Raw genomic sequence first — 14,795 nt, 5'->3', positions numbered from 1 at the left:
TTTAGAAGCTGAAACTCCCCCTCAGTTTTTGCACGCTATTACATGTTTTCTTCTATTATTATCTTGTATTTAGCTTTCTCTTCCCTTGACTTCTGGACCGCTTCCCTGCTCTTGTTGAAGAAAAGCATTCCCACAGCAAGATGCTGCCACCAAAAATTATTTTATTTGTGGATGATGTGTTTAGGGTGTTCAAAGTGTTAGTTTTTTCCACACATCACATTAATATGTAGATGTAAAAGTACATTTTTGGTCTCATCTGCTTCAGTGAACCTTCTGCCATATGTGTGCTGTGTCCACTACAAATAAGTGTTGGCAAACTGCTAACAGGCCTTGTTGAGGCTTTCGTTCAATATCTTTTTTTCTTGTCATTCTTCAAGAAAAGCCCCATTTTTAGAGTTGACGACTAATTTTAGTTAGGAACCTCAAATTAAAGGTGCTGCACAGAAAAGCAAGTCACACTTTTCAGAAACTTAGATCCATTTCAAGCTTATGCACTACTTTGTGGTAGTCTATCATATACAATTATAAAAAAAAATACATTGAAGTTTTTGGTTGTCCATCCATCCGTTCCTCTATCTGTCCATTCATTCCTCTATTGTCTACCCCTCTTGTCTTCGCACTGTTGTAGGGGGTCAGGTACCTCTCTCTAGCGATTATTGTTGCCAGATGAAGGGTACAGGCTGGACGGTTCACCATTCCATCACAGGGAAACACAGGACAAACAACCATGCACACACTCATAAGGGCAATTTAGACCAGCAGTCATGTTTTGGGACTGTCGGCAGAAGCCAAAGAGAACCCACACATGCACAAGGAGAACATACAAACACTATGCAGAAAGACCCCAAGTAGGAATTCAGGATCTTCTTCCTGCAAGGTAACAGTGATACAAGACTGAACCCCCGTACAGCCCGATGCGGTGGTTTTGTGACAAAACGTAAGAAATTTAGTACTTCTGTAACTTCATATACCGATTATAAATTGTTTTCTGATACTTTCCCAATAGTACATCTTCTGAATTAGCATTTTTAAAACTCCGTAAGACTTTTCAGAATAATGTTGGGCCTGTTTGATAAAGCCACTGACGTCAGTGCTGAGGTTAGACCTATGCTGTTCTTTTTGTCATGTCCCTTCAAAAACACGTAAGCTAATCTTTAGCATATTATGTATGCTTAGTTTCACTGAAATCAGCTTTTTTTTTCTTAGTTATATGGGTGTAGGTGTAAGCAGTGATTCCATGTAGTTTACAGAATTCAATAAATGTGTTGGGAAGCATTGTTGAGTCTTTAGCGGTAAAATATTATAAAAGAAATCAAACCACACTTCTGACCTATACATAAATGAACTTCAGTGCACACAGACTGGGCTGTGCCTTTTTTCACAGGTTTCAGGTCTGCAGTGCTGTGTGAGGGAACTGGAAACAGCCGAGCAGCAACGCCAAGAGCTGCTGCATGAAAAAGAAGCCTATCAGCAGCAGAGTGACCAGAGGCACAGAGAAACCGCAGCTCAGCTTGAGGAAGTGCTCGAGGATTCCAAGACCCAAATCAATGACCTTTCTGTGAAGCTCAGTCTGGCTGAAAACAGGGCCCGAAGCCTGGAGGAGCAGCTAAATCTAAGCAAAGCTAAATGTCTGGACTTGGAGCACCAGCTGGCAGGGCTGTATGCAGCTTTGCACAGCACTGTTGGTATCAACCATATGAGGCTATGTCACAGACGTGGTTCAAAAGAACGATCTCCCTCCAGGAGACACTTCCATTGGAAAGGTAAAGCTGATATTTTATCATGCTAAGATATCCTGCTGTTGTCTTTGTTTCTTTTGAAAGTATGGAAACCATAGAGTGCTGTATCTTGTCAGAGGGAGAGTATGGGCCAGAAGAATCTGGGCCGTCCTTGCTTAGTTCTGAAGACGAAAAATTAAATGTGAAATCTGTGCAAACGGCTCTTCGGGATTTTATGAAAGAACTCAGGGACGCCCAAAGAGAAAGGGTATGAATGAAAGTCATACTAACCTCATGTGATCCTATATACTGTAACCTTTCCAGCAAGTCTTAACGACAAGTCATCTTTTCCTTCTAGGATGAAGCCCAGGCTCAGATAGTTTGCCTGAGTCAGCATGTGACTGACCTGAAAGCCTCTCAGGAGAAGCTGCTAGACCAGACGCTGGAGCTACAGAGCTCTCTGAGGCTATCAGAGAAGGGTATGGAAGCCTGAAAATCCCACGAACAATCAGGAAATATCAGTATCTAATTAACATATATATGTATGTGCAATACATGTGCGCTTTTTCTAGGAAAAGAAGAAATGGCACAACAGTTGCTTGAGGCGCACGCTTCCCTTACCCTGCAGCATGATGTAGCACATTGTGAAAAGAAGGAAAGCAGAAACCTTGAAACTCAGTTGGCTCAGCTCAAGAGCAGTCTGCAAGTTACTCAGACTAAGTCCAGGTCACTGCAGGTATGCTATGATAAACACACCCATTGACAGAAATCTCCCAAGAGACTGAGACTATTGGTGCATATGTTGCATCGTTGAGCAACATACATGTTGCACGTATGCACGTCTGCATGTGTGTCTTCACATCACCAACCTTTCTACTTTGTAGTGGAACCCACAGAGCTCATGGCTGTCAGGATTTAAGAAGAGCAGAGACACTTAATTTACAAACTGAGTGTATGTAAAATGCTGCTAACCAATTCATTAATTGAACTTTTTAAATATGTTTTCTTGTAACATAAATACAAAGTGTTCTGATAAAAAAAAAAAAAAAAACCTCAGTCGAGGTATACGCCTAAATCTGTTAACATGGAAGCCGAGTAATCATGTTCTGCAAGTGTAACGCGCACCATATGCTGCCTATGGGTGGCTGCTCGGCTAACAGCATCTGTGAAATCCTCCACAGGACAAGTTGGAGGTCCTGCAGGGGTTAGAAACATGTGCAAATGCTGAAAAGCAGAAGCTGAAAAAGTCTCTGGAGGCAGCAGAAAGCAGGGTGAGCCGTCTGGAGCTTTCTCAGTGCACTCTCCGGGGCGAGCTGCAGCGGGCCCACCTCAGGACGGCGGAGCTGGAGGCAGAGGCCGGGGCGCTGCAGGAAAGGCTGGCAGACGCGAGGAAAAACCTGTGTGAGAGTGAAGACCGCTGTGCAGCGCTGAGGCTCAGCGAGGAGAGGCTGGCTGTGGCGCTGGCCAGAGCCGAGCAGCATGAGAATGTGTTGAGAGAGCAGATTCACACGCTTTCTAAAAGCATAAGTGTGAACAGGAGGAACACTGAAGGTCTGCAGGAGCAAGGCACAGAGCTGCAAAGGGCTCTGACTGCCAGCGAGGAGGACCGCAGGCTACTGCAGGTACACTGTGTCACTGAATTACTCTATTGTTAATAACGTCGTAATAACTAAGAAGTGCAGTAATGTGGGGTGGAAATATGTTTAAAGACAAATCTTCTGACTGATTTTTAATTCAGAAATGTTTATTCTGTCAACAGAAGGATGATTGACTAAAACTTTCAAATAAAACAGCTGGAATGTAAAGTGCATACAGTGGCTTCATGTGATCACATTGTCAATCAACCATTTCTTAAACGTAATCCACACTGTGCAAAACAGAAGAACAATCAAAAAATACTACTTTGTTGCTAATAATAGTATTGTGTTTGTTTAAAATGTCTTCTCAACAGCAGCGACCTAACACAGTGTTTAATCATTTAAAGAATACTTGTTGGGTCTAAATGAATTACGTACAAAACAGAATTGGAAAGTAAGAAATTAGATTTTATAATTTTGAATAAGTTTTTAAAAAAAATTTAAATTTAAAATTTTTTTGCAAACTTTATTCATTCCAGAGAACTACATTCATTAATATTTAAGGTAAGTCCTATAAATTTGCATTACCTCGTCAAAATTAGATTTTTGTCCATTTTGATCAGTTTGAAGGGTGAATTAATTAGATTTCAGAGGTAAATGCATACTTATTAAAAATAAATAAGGAGCTATTTAACACTTTTTTGCCCACATTATTAACGGTCAAGACAGAAAAAAAAAACATTTAAACTGCTGTTTTTTCTCCACATTAAGGAATAATAGTATCACAGTTTACAAACTGTGGTTTAAAGAATATGTACTGAGTGTTATATTATAATCCGCTCATCCAACAACTTTCACTTATTCAAGATTAGGTCACACAAGGCACCAGGGACGGTTGTGAGTCTGCCCTGGTGCCCAATCTTTAAGGGTTAGCTCAGCCACTCTAGGACAGGTGTTGGTGACTTGTTCTTCTGGTCATGATTCATCATTCATAATCATAAGTGATGAGTCGAATATAGACGGACCAGTAAAGCAAAAACTTTCTTTACTGTCGCAGTTCATTCTCCACTGTGGCAGAGCAAAGAGGTGCCTGTATTTTTGCAGATGTTACCCCAAAATACATCCATCTATATCTTGCTTTATGTTACTGTCACTTGTGAACAAAATTGACAAATGGACTCTCATCAGTGTCCAGATTTGACAAACACTTATTGCTTTAGATGCTGAATTAGATCCAGGGGTCAGACGAGCTGTAGAATAGCTCTTGATCACACTGCCAAATTAAAAGCCAAATTTAGCATTGTGCTGTTTTGTGCACAAATAGACCAAAAATAACCTTTCGGCCAACAATTTTTTTGCCAAACGTATTTGCACATCTGCTTTCATCTACATACGCATTAACTTGAGTGACATTCCGTTCTTCATCCATATGGTTTAGTATGATGTGGTTCACAGTTTGTAACCAGAACAGCCCTGACTCTTCCAGGAAGGCTTTCCCCAAGGTTTAGGAGTGTGTTTATGGTCATTTTTCTTTTCAAAGAACATTTATCAGGTCAGACATTGATGTAGTAACAGCAGGCGTAGTTTGCAGTCTCCTCACTAATACATCATAAAAGGGTTCATGTCGGTAGGACGTCATCCTGTCAAGTTTTTGCACACCGGATTTGCTCATCCATTGTGAACGTAGCTTTGTTTACTAGTCCGCAGTCCGGTTGGTCCAGGAATGGGCCACCAAAGCTGTTCCCACACAGCTGGAAGCATGAAATTGTCCAAGATGTTATGCTGTGAAGAACCATTAAGAGCTCCTTTCACTGGAACTAAGGGTCAATATCCCTTCCATATCAAGCTTTACAATCAATACCTTGCATTTTGGCATGTACTGTTCTCCTGGTAACTGCAAACCCAAACCTATCCAGTGGATTACCTGACAGAAAGGCACGGTTCGTGTCTCCAGACTACATGTCTCCACTGTTCTAGAGTCCAGTGTTGGTGTGCATCACACCAAAGCAAAATTGTTGGTAACCTCTGTGCACTTCACACCTCAGAATCTGTGAACTCTGTGTTTTTTGTTACGTAGCATTTTGTGGCTGAATCACTTCCCGTTTGTTGTAATATCGCCTTGAGTTGACTGGAAAATTTAGTTGTGAGGGAATTTTTCAACTGGACTTGGCTGGAGTACCAGGCTGGATTTCACTGGGCTCCTGGGAGCCACCCAGTCATTTCACAAGTTTTTGCAAAATCGGTCTGCATGTTTAGGTGTTGGACTTCATAAATCCATGAAAGGGCTTAGAACAACTGAACACCTGGAAACACCTCATTGGTTTACGGATGACCAAATACTTTTGCCATTATATTGTAATTTTAGCTCAAATTCACGTGTCAGAACCGCTGGAAGAATCTCATAGCTGGAAAAGTATGGCATTTTGGAGGAGGTAAAGTTATAGGAACCCTGGGGTATAGTTTTTAAATCTAGAAAGAATGAATAACCAGGAGGAAAAGTCTAAAAGAAACATGACATGCTCATAAAGCTGCTCATTTGCTTACTTAAACTTCATGACTTCTTGAAAACTATATTTTAACATGTATCCATAGGAGCGTTTGGATAAAACACGGGATGCACTTTCAGAAAGTAAGAGGCTGAACTATGCACTCACTGAACAGACCCAGAACCTTAACTCAGCTCAAGAAGATTCGGCGCTCAGAATTTCTGAGCTGGAGAAAACCAACAGGACGCTGAAGGAGGTGAGCCACACTGTAGAGCTGTGAGCAATGCCACAAAGGTTTAGGCTCCCGCCTGATGTTTGAGCTGATAAAACCATTACAGAGTCTGAAGCAACAGGAGGAGGCTCAACTACAAACGTCCATGCAACTCGAAAGAGAGAAGAAGGAACTCCAAGAAAAGCTCGCCGACCAGCAGAGATCTTTGCAGATGCTCCACAATGAGAAAGCCAAGATGGAGAAGGGGTTGACACACCTAAGCAAAGACAGGTCTGCACTCAGAAAAACGCTAGAGAAGGTGAGCCTACTTATTGTATCAGCTACATTTTAAGAAATAAATAACGGGTTCTTTAAAAAAATATATTTATTTGTTTTCCAATATAAAGCCTTCAAATCCTTTTGGTCAGTGGACATACAACAGTCCTTGTGTTGGATATGGGCTAAAATATCTGAATTAGCCTTAAATGGAATTAAAGTATCTTGAATTGAGTTCTGCAACTGCTGGAAGCCTGTTTCCAAACGAAGCCAGAACTGAAGAAGTATGTGTTTGGTGTTGCTTAGAGACCTTGCCGCCATGCTCTGGACTCTATGAACACATGCAGATGCTGAGGCAATAGGACCTGTGAATAGGCGGTCTCCTTGCAGGAGATAAGTTATCTGAGTCATTTAATCTTTATATGGGGTTTTTTTGGATCCTATTTTTTGTACAAATTTGTCCTAAAATCCATCCACCCATTTTCCAACACGTCTATCCCTATTGGGGTCACGAGGGGTGCTGGTGTCTATCTCCAGCATTCACTGGGCGAGAGGCAGGGTACACCCTGGACAGGTCACCAGTCTATCACATGGCAACACAGAGAGACAAACAGGACAAACAACCATTTTCACACCTAAGGAGAATTTAGAGAGGCCAATTAACCCAACTGTCATGTTTTTGGACTGTGGGAGGAAGCCAGAGTTCCCGGAGAGAACCCACACATGCACAGGGAGAACATGCAAACTCCATGCAGAAGGAATCAGGGTAGAACTTGAACCCAGAACCTTCCTGCTGGATGGCAACAGCGCTACCCACTGAGACACTGTGAAGCCCTGTCCTAAAATTAATAACCCAAATTTCACGTGTTCCTGCTTCAAACAATCCACAAACATGTATGGATGTTAGACCTTGAGTGTAGTAGCAGTTACGGTAGAGCTGTTCTCTTTTTTCTGTTGTCAGGTGGAGATGGAGAGACTGAGGAAAGAGGAGGAGGTATTATCTGTTGCAAGGGAGAAGGCTCAGCTGGAGCAGCTCCTCCAAAGCCTGGAGAAAGAGCTGACTGATGAGCAGAGAGTAGTTCAGACTCTTAAGGTAAGGACTTCCAGCAATATAAGTCGTAAGGCAAGGCCTGAACTCATTCATTTCTAGTGCCTTGTAAAAGTATTCATATGCTTTGAGCTTTTTCTCTCTTTGCTACATTGAAGCCACAAACTTCAATGTGTTCCACTGGGGGAGGAAAAATAGTGACAGACCAACGCAAAAGAAAAGGATACATGGTTTTTCAGGCCATTCTAATTTATGCCTTGATCTAAACCATTCTTATTCTTTTTCGGGTCCAGAGAAGAGTGAACCTCTGTCTCAGGTGTCCCTGCAGTATGTAACAGGCTTTCTTTCAAGATTACCCTGTATTCAGTTCTATTGATCTTCCTTGAACTCTGACCAGCTTCCCTGACCCTGCTGAAGAAAAGCCTCCCCGCAGCATGACGCTGTCCCCACCATGTCCCACCTAAAGATGCTCTGTTTGGCCAATACGCAGCGTTACATTTCACTACACACAATGTTTTATGTTGGCCAAAACGTTTTATTTTGGTCTCATCTAACTAGAGCCCTGCCCCATGTTTGCTCTGTCCCCTACATGGTTTGAACATAACTCTAAACAGAACTTCTTAAGGCTGTAATAAGAGCTTTTTTTTGGCCATTTGTCCATATAAGCCACTTTGGTGGCATGCACAAGCAATAGCTGTTCTGTTTATGTAGGGGTATCAGAGTAAATAGGTCTGACACATTTGTTTGTTGGAATTACATTTGTAAAGTAAAATGGTAATGCAAGGTTTTTCTTCCGCTTCCCACGTATGCAATACCCCATGTTGATCTACAACATAAAATCCTGATCAAATGCATGAAAAATGGTGGCAGTAATGGGACAAATACGAAAATGGTCAAGGAATATGAATACATTAGCAAGGCATTGTTACATTGTCCCTTTTTGGAAATGATATACTTAAAATTCTTTTTTTTTTTTCCTTTTTTTTTTACTTCTAGTTGAAAAAGCCCCCTCCGTGTATCTTATTTTGTCATGAACTGACTACTTTTCAGTCTACAGGTCCCCTTAGTTTCCTGATTACAACACCGAACATCACAGAGGTTACCACTTCCCTGGTCTATCTGATTCTTTTTGTTCTCTATATGTTCAACCCTGTAAAACCAAACGAACTGCCGAAAGGTCCAAATCTCCGACTTGGAGCATGCTCATGCACAGCACCTCCTGGAGGTGACAGCCCAGCATCACAGGGAACTGCATTTAGAGACAGAGCGCCTGAGGGACAGTCAGCTCCAGGCAGAGCTGGCCCTGGAGACCAGAGAGGTGGCACATCGCCAGAGGGTCAAATGCCTGGAAGAACAGGTATCATACCTACAGCTGCAAAAATGCTGACCTCCTGTCAGACTGTAGTTTGTCTACATGTTCCTGCTTCTTCCTCCCCCTCTAGGTACTGACTCTCAAGGAGCAGCTTGATCAAGAGACAAGAAGGCGTCAGCAATATTTCATTCAGATGCTCCAACCTGGTGTGTAGGCAGTGAAGTATGTGGCGCCTGTGTGTTCTTCCTTCACTGTCCTGCTGGCAGCTTCCCAGCACCTGGACGTCTCGACCCACAGGCCTACCCGGAGGCACACAAGCACACTCCCAAGGCCTTCACAGCCACCCTGGACCACATGTGCTCGCAGGATTACATTAATCTGCGAGAAAGCTCAACAACAACAAACAATAAGCACGTTGTTTAGAAGTGAACTGGATGTGCCAAATTGTTAGCAGGATTTCTTTTTTTTTTTTTTTTTTTTTTGTGGCTGAGAAAAAAAAATTATCTGTCTGATTATGCTGTGATGATGGTGGTGAAAACCTTTCACTAGTTAGTTAGTACCTTCTTATTTTAGATTTGATTATTTGTATACTCGTTAGTATACTCACAATCCAAATGAGAATAACTCCCTTTTTCTTTTTCAGAATGAATGCAAATATCATGTTGAATTGTTTGAAGGTTTTGGATCATGTGTGATATCATGTAGAATGTTGCCATGTGCTGTAATTGCCCAAATAAATGCGAATGTGTTTAAAAGTTTCTGATCATTTTCAGTCCGAGAAGATTGTATCCCTGCACAACTACAGCGGACATCTTTGCTCTCATGTTGGCATGTTTTCCAGCAAATAAAAGCTTTCATTAAATGTACCCTCTTTGTTCAGAAAGTGCTCAGTAAAACAACGCATAAAGACCCTCAATGTGTTTTACTTTTTTTCTATTTAAATTTTTTTTCTGTTTACATATTTGATCCGCTTTAACATCCTCTTCATTTCTTCTCGGTATACTGTGTGCCTTTTCTTCACACGGCGCAGTCATGGCAAAGCAACTGCGCGGAGTTGAACTGAGAGGGGAAAATCCTGTGAGTTTCTTTAAAGCGGCCCTTTGATTAACATAGACCCACCCAGTGGTTATCCAGTTACCGGCCTCTGTTTAACTATTGGCTGGAAAGCAGCTAATTATGCAAGGTAGTGAATCCCCGTGGGGAAGGTGGGGCCAAAGCTGAAAGAACTCTTTTGGCAAGCAGAATAGAGCTTTTATTGAGGATATTTCTAAGCTGACCATCAGGGACCAAATCACTAGATTGTTTCAGAAAAAAAAAAAAAAAAAAAAAAAAAAAAAGGGAAAACATCTCAGCTGAAGCACGCTGCTCCCCCTCTTTCATTTCTTTCCTTGTTTCATTTCGGTGAGACGGACTTGTAGCTCGTGTGCGGGGGAACAGCAGCAAGCAGAATGCAAGGAATCTGCTGTATCCCCCCGTCAGTTCACCGCTAAAGGACAAGTGAGGGAGGCAGATCCAGGGAGCAGCCAGGGGGGGGAAGGAATCCGGCTGCTGCGGCGCACAGGAGGAACCGCACGGTCTTGTCCTGTTCTGCTCTTGCACTTGTTGCCTGAGGTGTGTGAGCTCCTCCCTCCCTCCCCTTTCCACGGTGCCTTCTGTCAGTTCCATCCCTGGGTGGCTGAGGCCATGCTGCTGGTGCTGCAAGCCGTCCTGACCTGCTTCTGCACCCTGCTGCCCAGGGTGGAACCCGCCGTGTCCCTGGAGGACTTTTACCCCTTCGGTCCTGACGAGGGGGACGCGCAGACCATCGCGCAGGATGATGGAGGCTCCGGGCTCCAGCACATCTCTGTGGCTTTCCCGTTCTTTGGTGACAGGCACTCGGGACTCTACGTGAGTAAAAAAAAAAAAGAAGAACCTTGCGTTTTCTGCTGGGTTGCATGTGGATGTGTTTTGGTGCGTCGTCATGAGCGCATCTGGGCGCGCGTAAAGGTAGCAGTGGAAACTGACAAGGTGTGATTTGTGCCGGGGGAGAGCCCGGCGGGGGAGAAGACGAGACTTGGTGCGCAGCCAAATACCACATTGCAACGCCTATTCCGAGTTTGTGTACGTTCAGGAGTTCTCACACGGTCTCTCTAATCTCAGCTGAAGGGGAAGAAGAAAAAAACGCACAAAACATTTCTTCTCCCGAAGGGTCCTTCATGCCTTCTCCTAACTTCACGTCTGCTCCTTCCTGCGCTCTGCCTGCTCCCGAGCACACGTGGGAGACAAACTATTAGCAGAACAGTGGTACCACCGTTAAAAAAAAACTAAATCTGTTTGAGGAAATGACAGTTTGTGCTCAGCATCTGTGAGTAATTCTTTTTACACAAGAAGCTAGTGTGGGGAGGAAATATGCACGCCAGAAAGAGCAAAACAGTGCTCATGGGAGGAAGCTGAAAGCTTTGACAAGGATTTTCGCGCACCACAGTTAAGCATCCTTTGATCTGCCTTTTGTCATATATTGGGTTCGGCTCCAGCAAATGGAGAGGCAGAACTCTCTTAAATCAACACCACCTGTTGTGGTTATGCATCCACACTTTCTCTCCAAATCTGCCCTTCCTCGCCTGGAGCCGTGCCGGGCCTCTTCCCCGCTCGGATCTCCAGCAAAAAAAAAGAGGTACCATGACAACAATTAGTAAGGTTAAAAGTTCTCTTCCTAAAACAACCATGCCCAGGCTGCCTGTACAGTGTGCAATCACTCTTTCAGCTTTTTTTTTTTTTAGTTCAAACTGTCCTGCAATAACACTGAGCTCCGATTGTCAAATTAGACATTAGACTTGTTAATCACAGATCTAATTGTCATGATGGGCGTAAAAATTAGCGTTATTCGCACTGCTCCCTGTTGCATGCGACTTCATAGCCTGTAACCTGCTCCGCGTTCCCTTAGGTGTAATTCTGAAGTCACCAAAAGCATGATGAGTCATCTTGAATTCACACTAACCCGGGTTCTAAATGGCTCACCTGGGTACGTTGATCGTCTGCTGCAAAGCGTGCAGGCCACAGGGTGATATCTGTCGTCAGGGAGCGGCTTTGAACAGAGAGCGTTTCACATCAGCTCCGAGGGACAAATTTGTAAATTTTCTTCCAGAAGCGTGTTCCAAGCCTCTGGGCTGCTGCCACAAAGAAGCCGTGGAAGCAAACCGATTTTAGATGGTGTGTGGGTGCCGTCTTACTTCATTAGCATTACTGAGGCTTCTAAGCCCTGCTTACCGGCATGCGTTTTTCCTTTTTGAAAACCTTTCACGGCAGATCCCTTTAGAACCCCGTGTCCTTGCTGTGCGCTATTTCTAAACGCAAGGAATTTAAGGAGAGCCAAAGCCGTGTAACCCTTACTCGCTGGGATCTCTAATGTCACTTCAAACTTCTTTTATTTAGCCCAGGGTCTTTCCCAACTTTTAGTCCTATTTCTGCCTCATAGTAACCAGGCTGTCCCACTGTTATGGTTTGTATCTGGGAGTTTTCTGGTGTTGCTGGGATCTCTTCGTCTCCTCCTCCTCCACATCCTCCCTCCCCTCCTCCTACACCTCAGATAACATGGCAGGGGTCTTCCCCCTGGAACTGTCCAGCTGCTTTATCTGAGAAATGACCGATCACTGTAACAGAACACAGATGTATCTGCGCAGCCCTGCAGGAGCTCCTGAACAAAGCTGTACACAGATTAACCACTCTTACTTACTGAAGGCCCGGGTGAGGAACATGGATGAGGACATCCAGGGTCAGAGAAACAGCACAAGTTTAGAAGCAGATGTGAGGAGAGCCCAGTATGATCAAATCCACTTCTTGTTTGTCAACCGTGAAAAGGGTTTGGGGATTAAACTCTACAACACAGAATCACATCTGTTTAATGTCAAATCAGGGCATTTCAACACATTTTGTAAGGATTTTAGTGGTGATATGGGGAGGGGGGAGCAGTAAATACAACTATAAATTATTAGAATTTATTCATGTACGGCTGGAGATGCACAGATCAGAATTTTGCTGCTAATTTTCCAGCTCCGTTTCTGTAAAGCTTGGGGCTACTGATCCAGATTATAGCTGATTCTGAATTTTGTTTCAGGGAACTCTACAGCAGGAAAATGCAAGAGGAATGTTCCAAATATGCTTCTTTCTTTCGCAGCTGTGAGCAGCCACTGATTATTGATATTTGGAGCAGAAGAAATGCGTTGGTACATGTGTGGCGGAGCAAGTTTTTACGAAATGTTTTAATTAAAACTGCAGTCTCCATGTGAACTCCCAGTAGAGGGTGTAGAACATTTCCCTTACTCTGAGCTTTCTAAATACAGCACGTTTCATGACAGCCAGAGGTTGAAAGGCTTTCTCAGAGCGTGTGTGTGTGTGTGTGTGTGTGTGTGTGTGTGTGTGTGTGTGTGTGTGTGTGTGTGTGTGTGATTTTTTAAATTCCTGACCTGTCAGAGCCGATCCATGTGAAAATCCGCCAATTCTAGTCAGCGGCTGATTACTAAATGTTTATAACCGTCATTTTATCTTTAATAGGGGGTTACGTTCAAATGCCCTGCCCCCCACTACTGTAAATGGTTAAGCCAAAACTCATTAATACCACTGACATATTTGAATTTGCATTTATTTTCATCCAACCAAGAACAAACTGTTCCTGAAAGATAGACAGACGCATTTCAAAAGACTGTAAATCAAAGTAAAAGGAGTATCAAGTTTGAGGGAAAAAAGAGGGCAATCGTTCTTTTATTGCTATTTTTTAGTCAAAGATTTATTCAGGAAGGTGTTCTAGGATGCCCCTTTGACCCAGTGCAGGTGATGGGAGACAGAAGGACTTCAGCACTAATAACACCATCTTTGGACATTGACTCCCACCCCATGCATGAAGCTGGTGCAGAGCTGGAGAGCTCCTTCACTGGCTGCATCCTAGGTGCACAAAGGAACAGTATCTCAGATCCTTCCACCCAGCAGCTCTCAGACTGTATAACCATCACAGCTCCCGAAAAGGTAAAATAATCTTTACATCCACAGACGTGCCTTTGGATGGGCCTCTCCCAAACTCGTACAAACAACTTCAGAGGGAACATGTAGGTGAGATTTGAAGAAGAAAAAAATACTTTAAACCTGAAACTGCCAGTGGTGTGAAGAATTTTGTTATTAGTACCTTAATTACTCATTACATAAACATAACATAAACATTTAAATTTCATTTTCCTGCAGAAAGCAAATGAGTCCCATAACATCCATTTACAAACTTAATTCCCTTTGTCTGGCTAAATTCCACAATACACAATTAGTGCCTTTGCGACTCCAATATAAGCAGACAAAACATTTCTGAAACAATCTTTTAGATTAATACTAATTTAACATGTAATTTAGAAAAAAAAAACATCTAAAGTTGCACATAGCATCATTAGAAGTGCAAGTTAAAAGAAACAGAAGAGGTCTTGAAACAAATAAGGAGCAAGTAATTTACTTAAGACAGTCTAGCTATGCAGAAGGCATGGGCCAGTTACTGGTTTCAAAAGTCCTTTTCAATGTGGTGCAATTAATTAAATCAACTGACACAGTTACCAGGGTTTTCATCAGCTCTACGGAACATAAATTAATGCAGTTTTCCTTCTCCCCAATCTGTTTTAACACGGTCACCCAACTAATGGAGCACCACACATCACGCGTATGAAGCTATGCTGGTTTAAAGGTTTGTGTAAATATCATGATACCCTTAAACTTTGGTCGTTTTATTCATGCTTACCACAGCCAGAGACTCTCCTGCTGGTCCATGCCCAGTGTGCATGTGCAAACACATAGTTTGGGAATTTCCTTCATGTGAAAACATTGTTGGAGAAATGCATTGCAATAAGGAACGATTTCTGACATGGTTTCTGAATTTACACAGTAATTCCTACAGGTCACTCGGTGTACAGTGATAAAGTCAGACACAATTGCTCCAACAAAGCTTCCCCCTAACAGATACAGCGCAACATGCAAAACAGCCTATTAAACAAGCTATCTGACTGGTGTGGAAAGGTTTATCCTGCTGACAGAGGGACAAAACCCCATGAAAGGCTTTCATTCATGCATTGTGCTGGTGTATTATTAGCATGGGCAGAGTCCGTCTGCCCTCGCTGGCTGGCACCTTTCCTTTCTGTCCTAAACTCTGGCGTGAACTCTTC

At 43.0% G+C, this 14,795-nt stretch overlaps 2 protein-coding genes across 6 annotated transcripts in view; both read left to right on the top strand.

Moving 5' to 3' along the window:
• The window catches only part of crocc2 (ciliary rootlet coiled-coil, rootletin family member 2), a 48,049-nt gene extending 38,666 nt beyond the window's left edge, over window positions 1-9,383 (top strand). For both annotated transcript variants that reach the window (XM_021315698.2, XM_036141559.1), the window contains 10 exons: window positions 1,385-1,763; window positions 1,856-1,986; window positions 2,077-2,197; window positions 2,291-2,454; window positions 2,900-3,340; window positions 5,888-6,037; window positions 6,120-6,311; window positions 7,230-7,361; window positions 8,494-8,673; window positions 8,759-9,383. In XM_021315698.2, coding sequence (XP_021171373.2) covers window positions 1,385-1,763; window positions 1,856-1,986; window positions 2,077-2,197; window positions 2,291-2,454; window positions 2,900-3,340; window positions 5,888-6,037; window positions 6,120-6,311; window positions 7,230-7,361; window positions 8,494-8,673; window positions 8,759-8,842 — 1,974 coding nt within the window. In that variant the 3' untranslated portion in view covers window positions 8,843-9,383. The remainder of the gene's footprint in view (window positions 1-1,384; window positions 1,764-1,855; window positions 1,987-2,076; window positions 2,198-2,290; window positions 2,455-2,899; window positions 3,341-5,887; window positions 6,038-6,119; window positions 6,312-7,229; window positions 7,362-8,493; window positions 8,674-8,758) is intronic.
• Window positions 9,384-9,728: 345 nt separating this feature from the next.
• sned1 (sushi, nidogen and EGF-like domains 1) overlaps window positions 9,729-14,795 on the top strand; it is a 46,537-nt gene continuing 41,470 nt past the window's right edge. For 3 of the 4 annotated variants that reach the window (XM_036141558.1, XM_036141557.1, XM_012861158.3), the window contains exon 1: window positions 9,730-10,515. In XM_036141558.1, coding sequence (XP_035997451.1) covers window positions 10,312-10,515 — 204 coding nt within the window. In that variant the 5' untranslated portion in view covers window positions 9,730-10,311. Of the gene's footprint in view, window positions 10,516-14,795 lie in introns of all 4 variants that reach the window. The other variant, XM_021315704.2, reaches the window with a different exon arrangement.

Source organism: Fundulus heteroclitus, chromosome 9 (assembly GCF_011125445.2).
Source record: "Fundulus heteroclitus isolate FHET01 chromosome 9, MU-UCD_Fhet_4.1, whole genome shotgun sequence".
NCBI lineage: Eukaryota > Metazoa > Chordata > Actinopteri > Cyprinodontiformes > Fundulidae > Fundulus > Fundulus heteroclitus.
The sequence above is the reverse complement of the archived record's forward strand: the minus strand, read 5'-3'. Positions and strand labels throughout refer to the sequence as shown.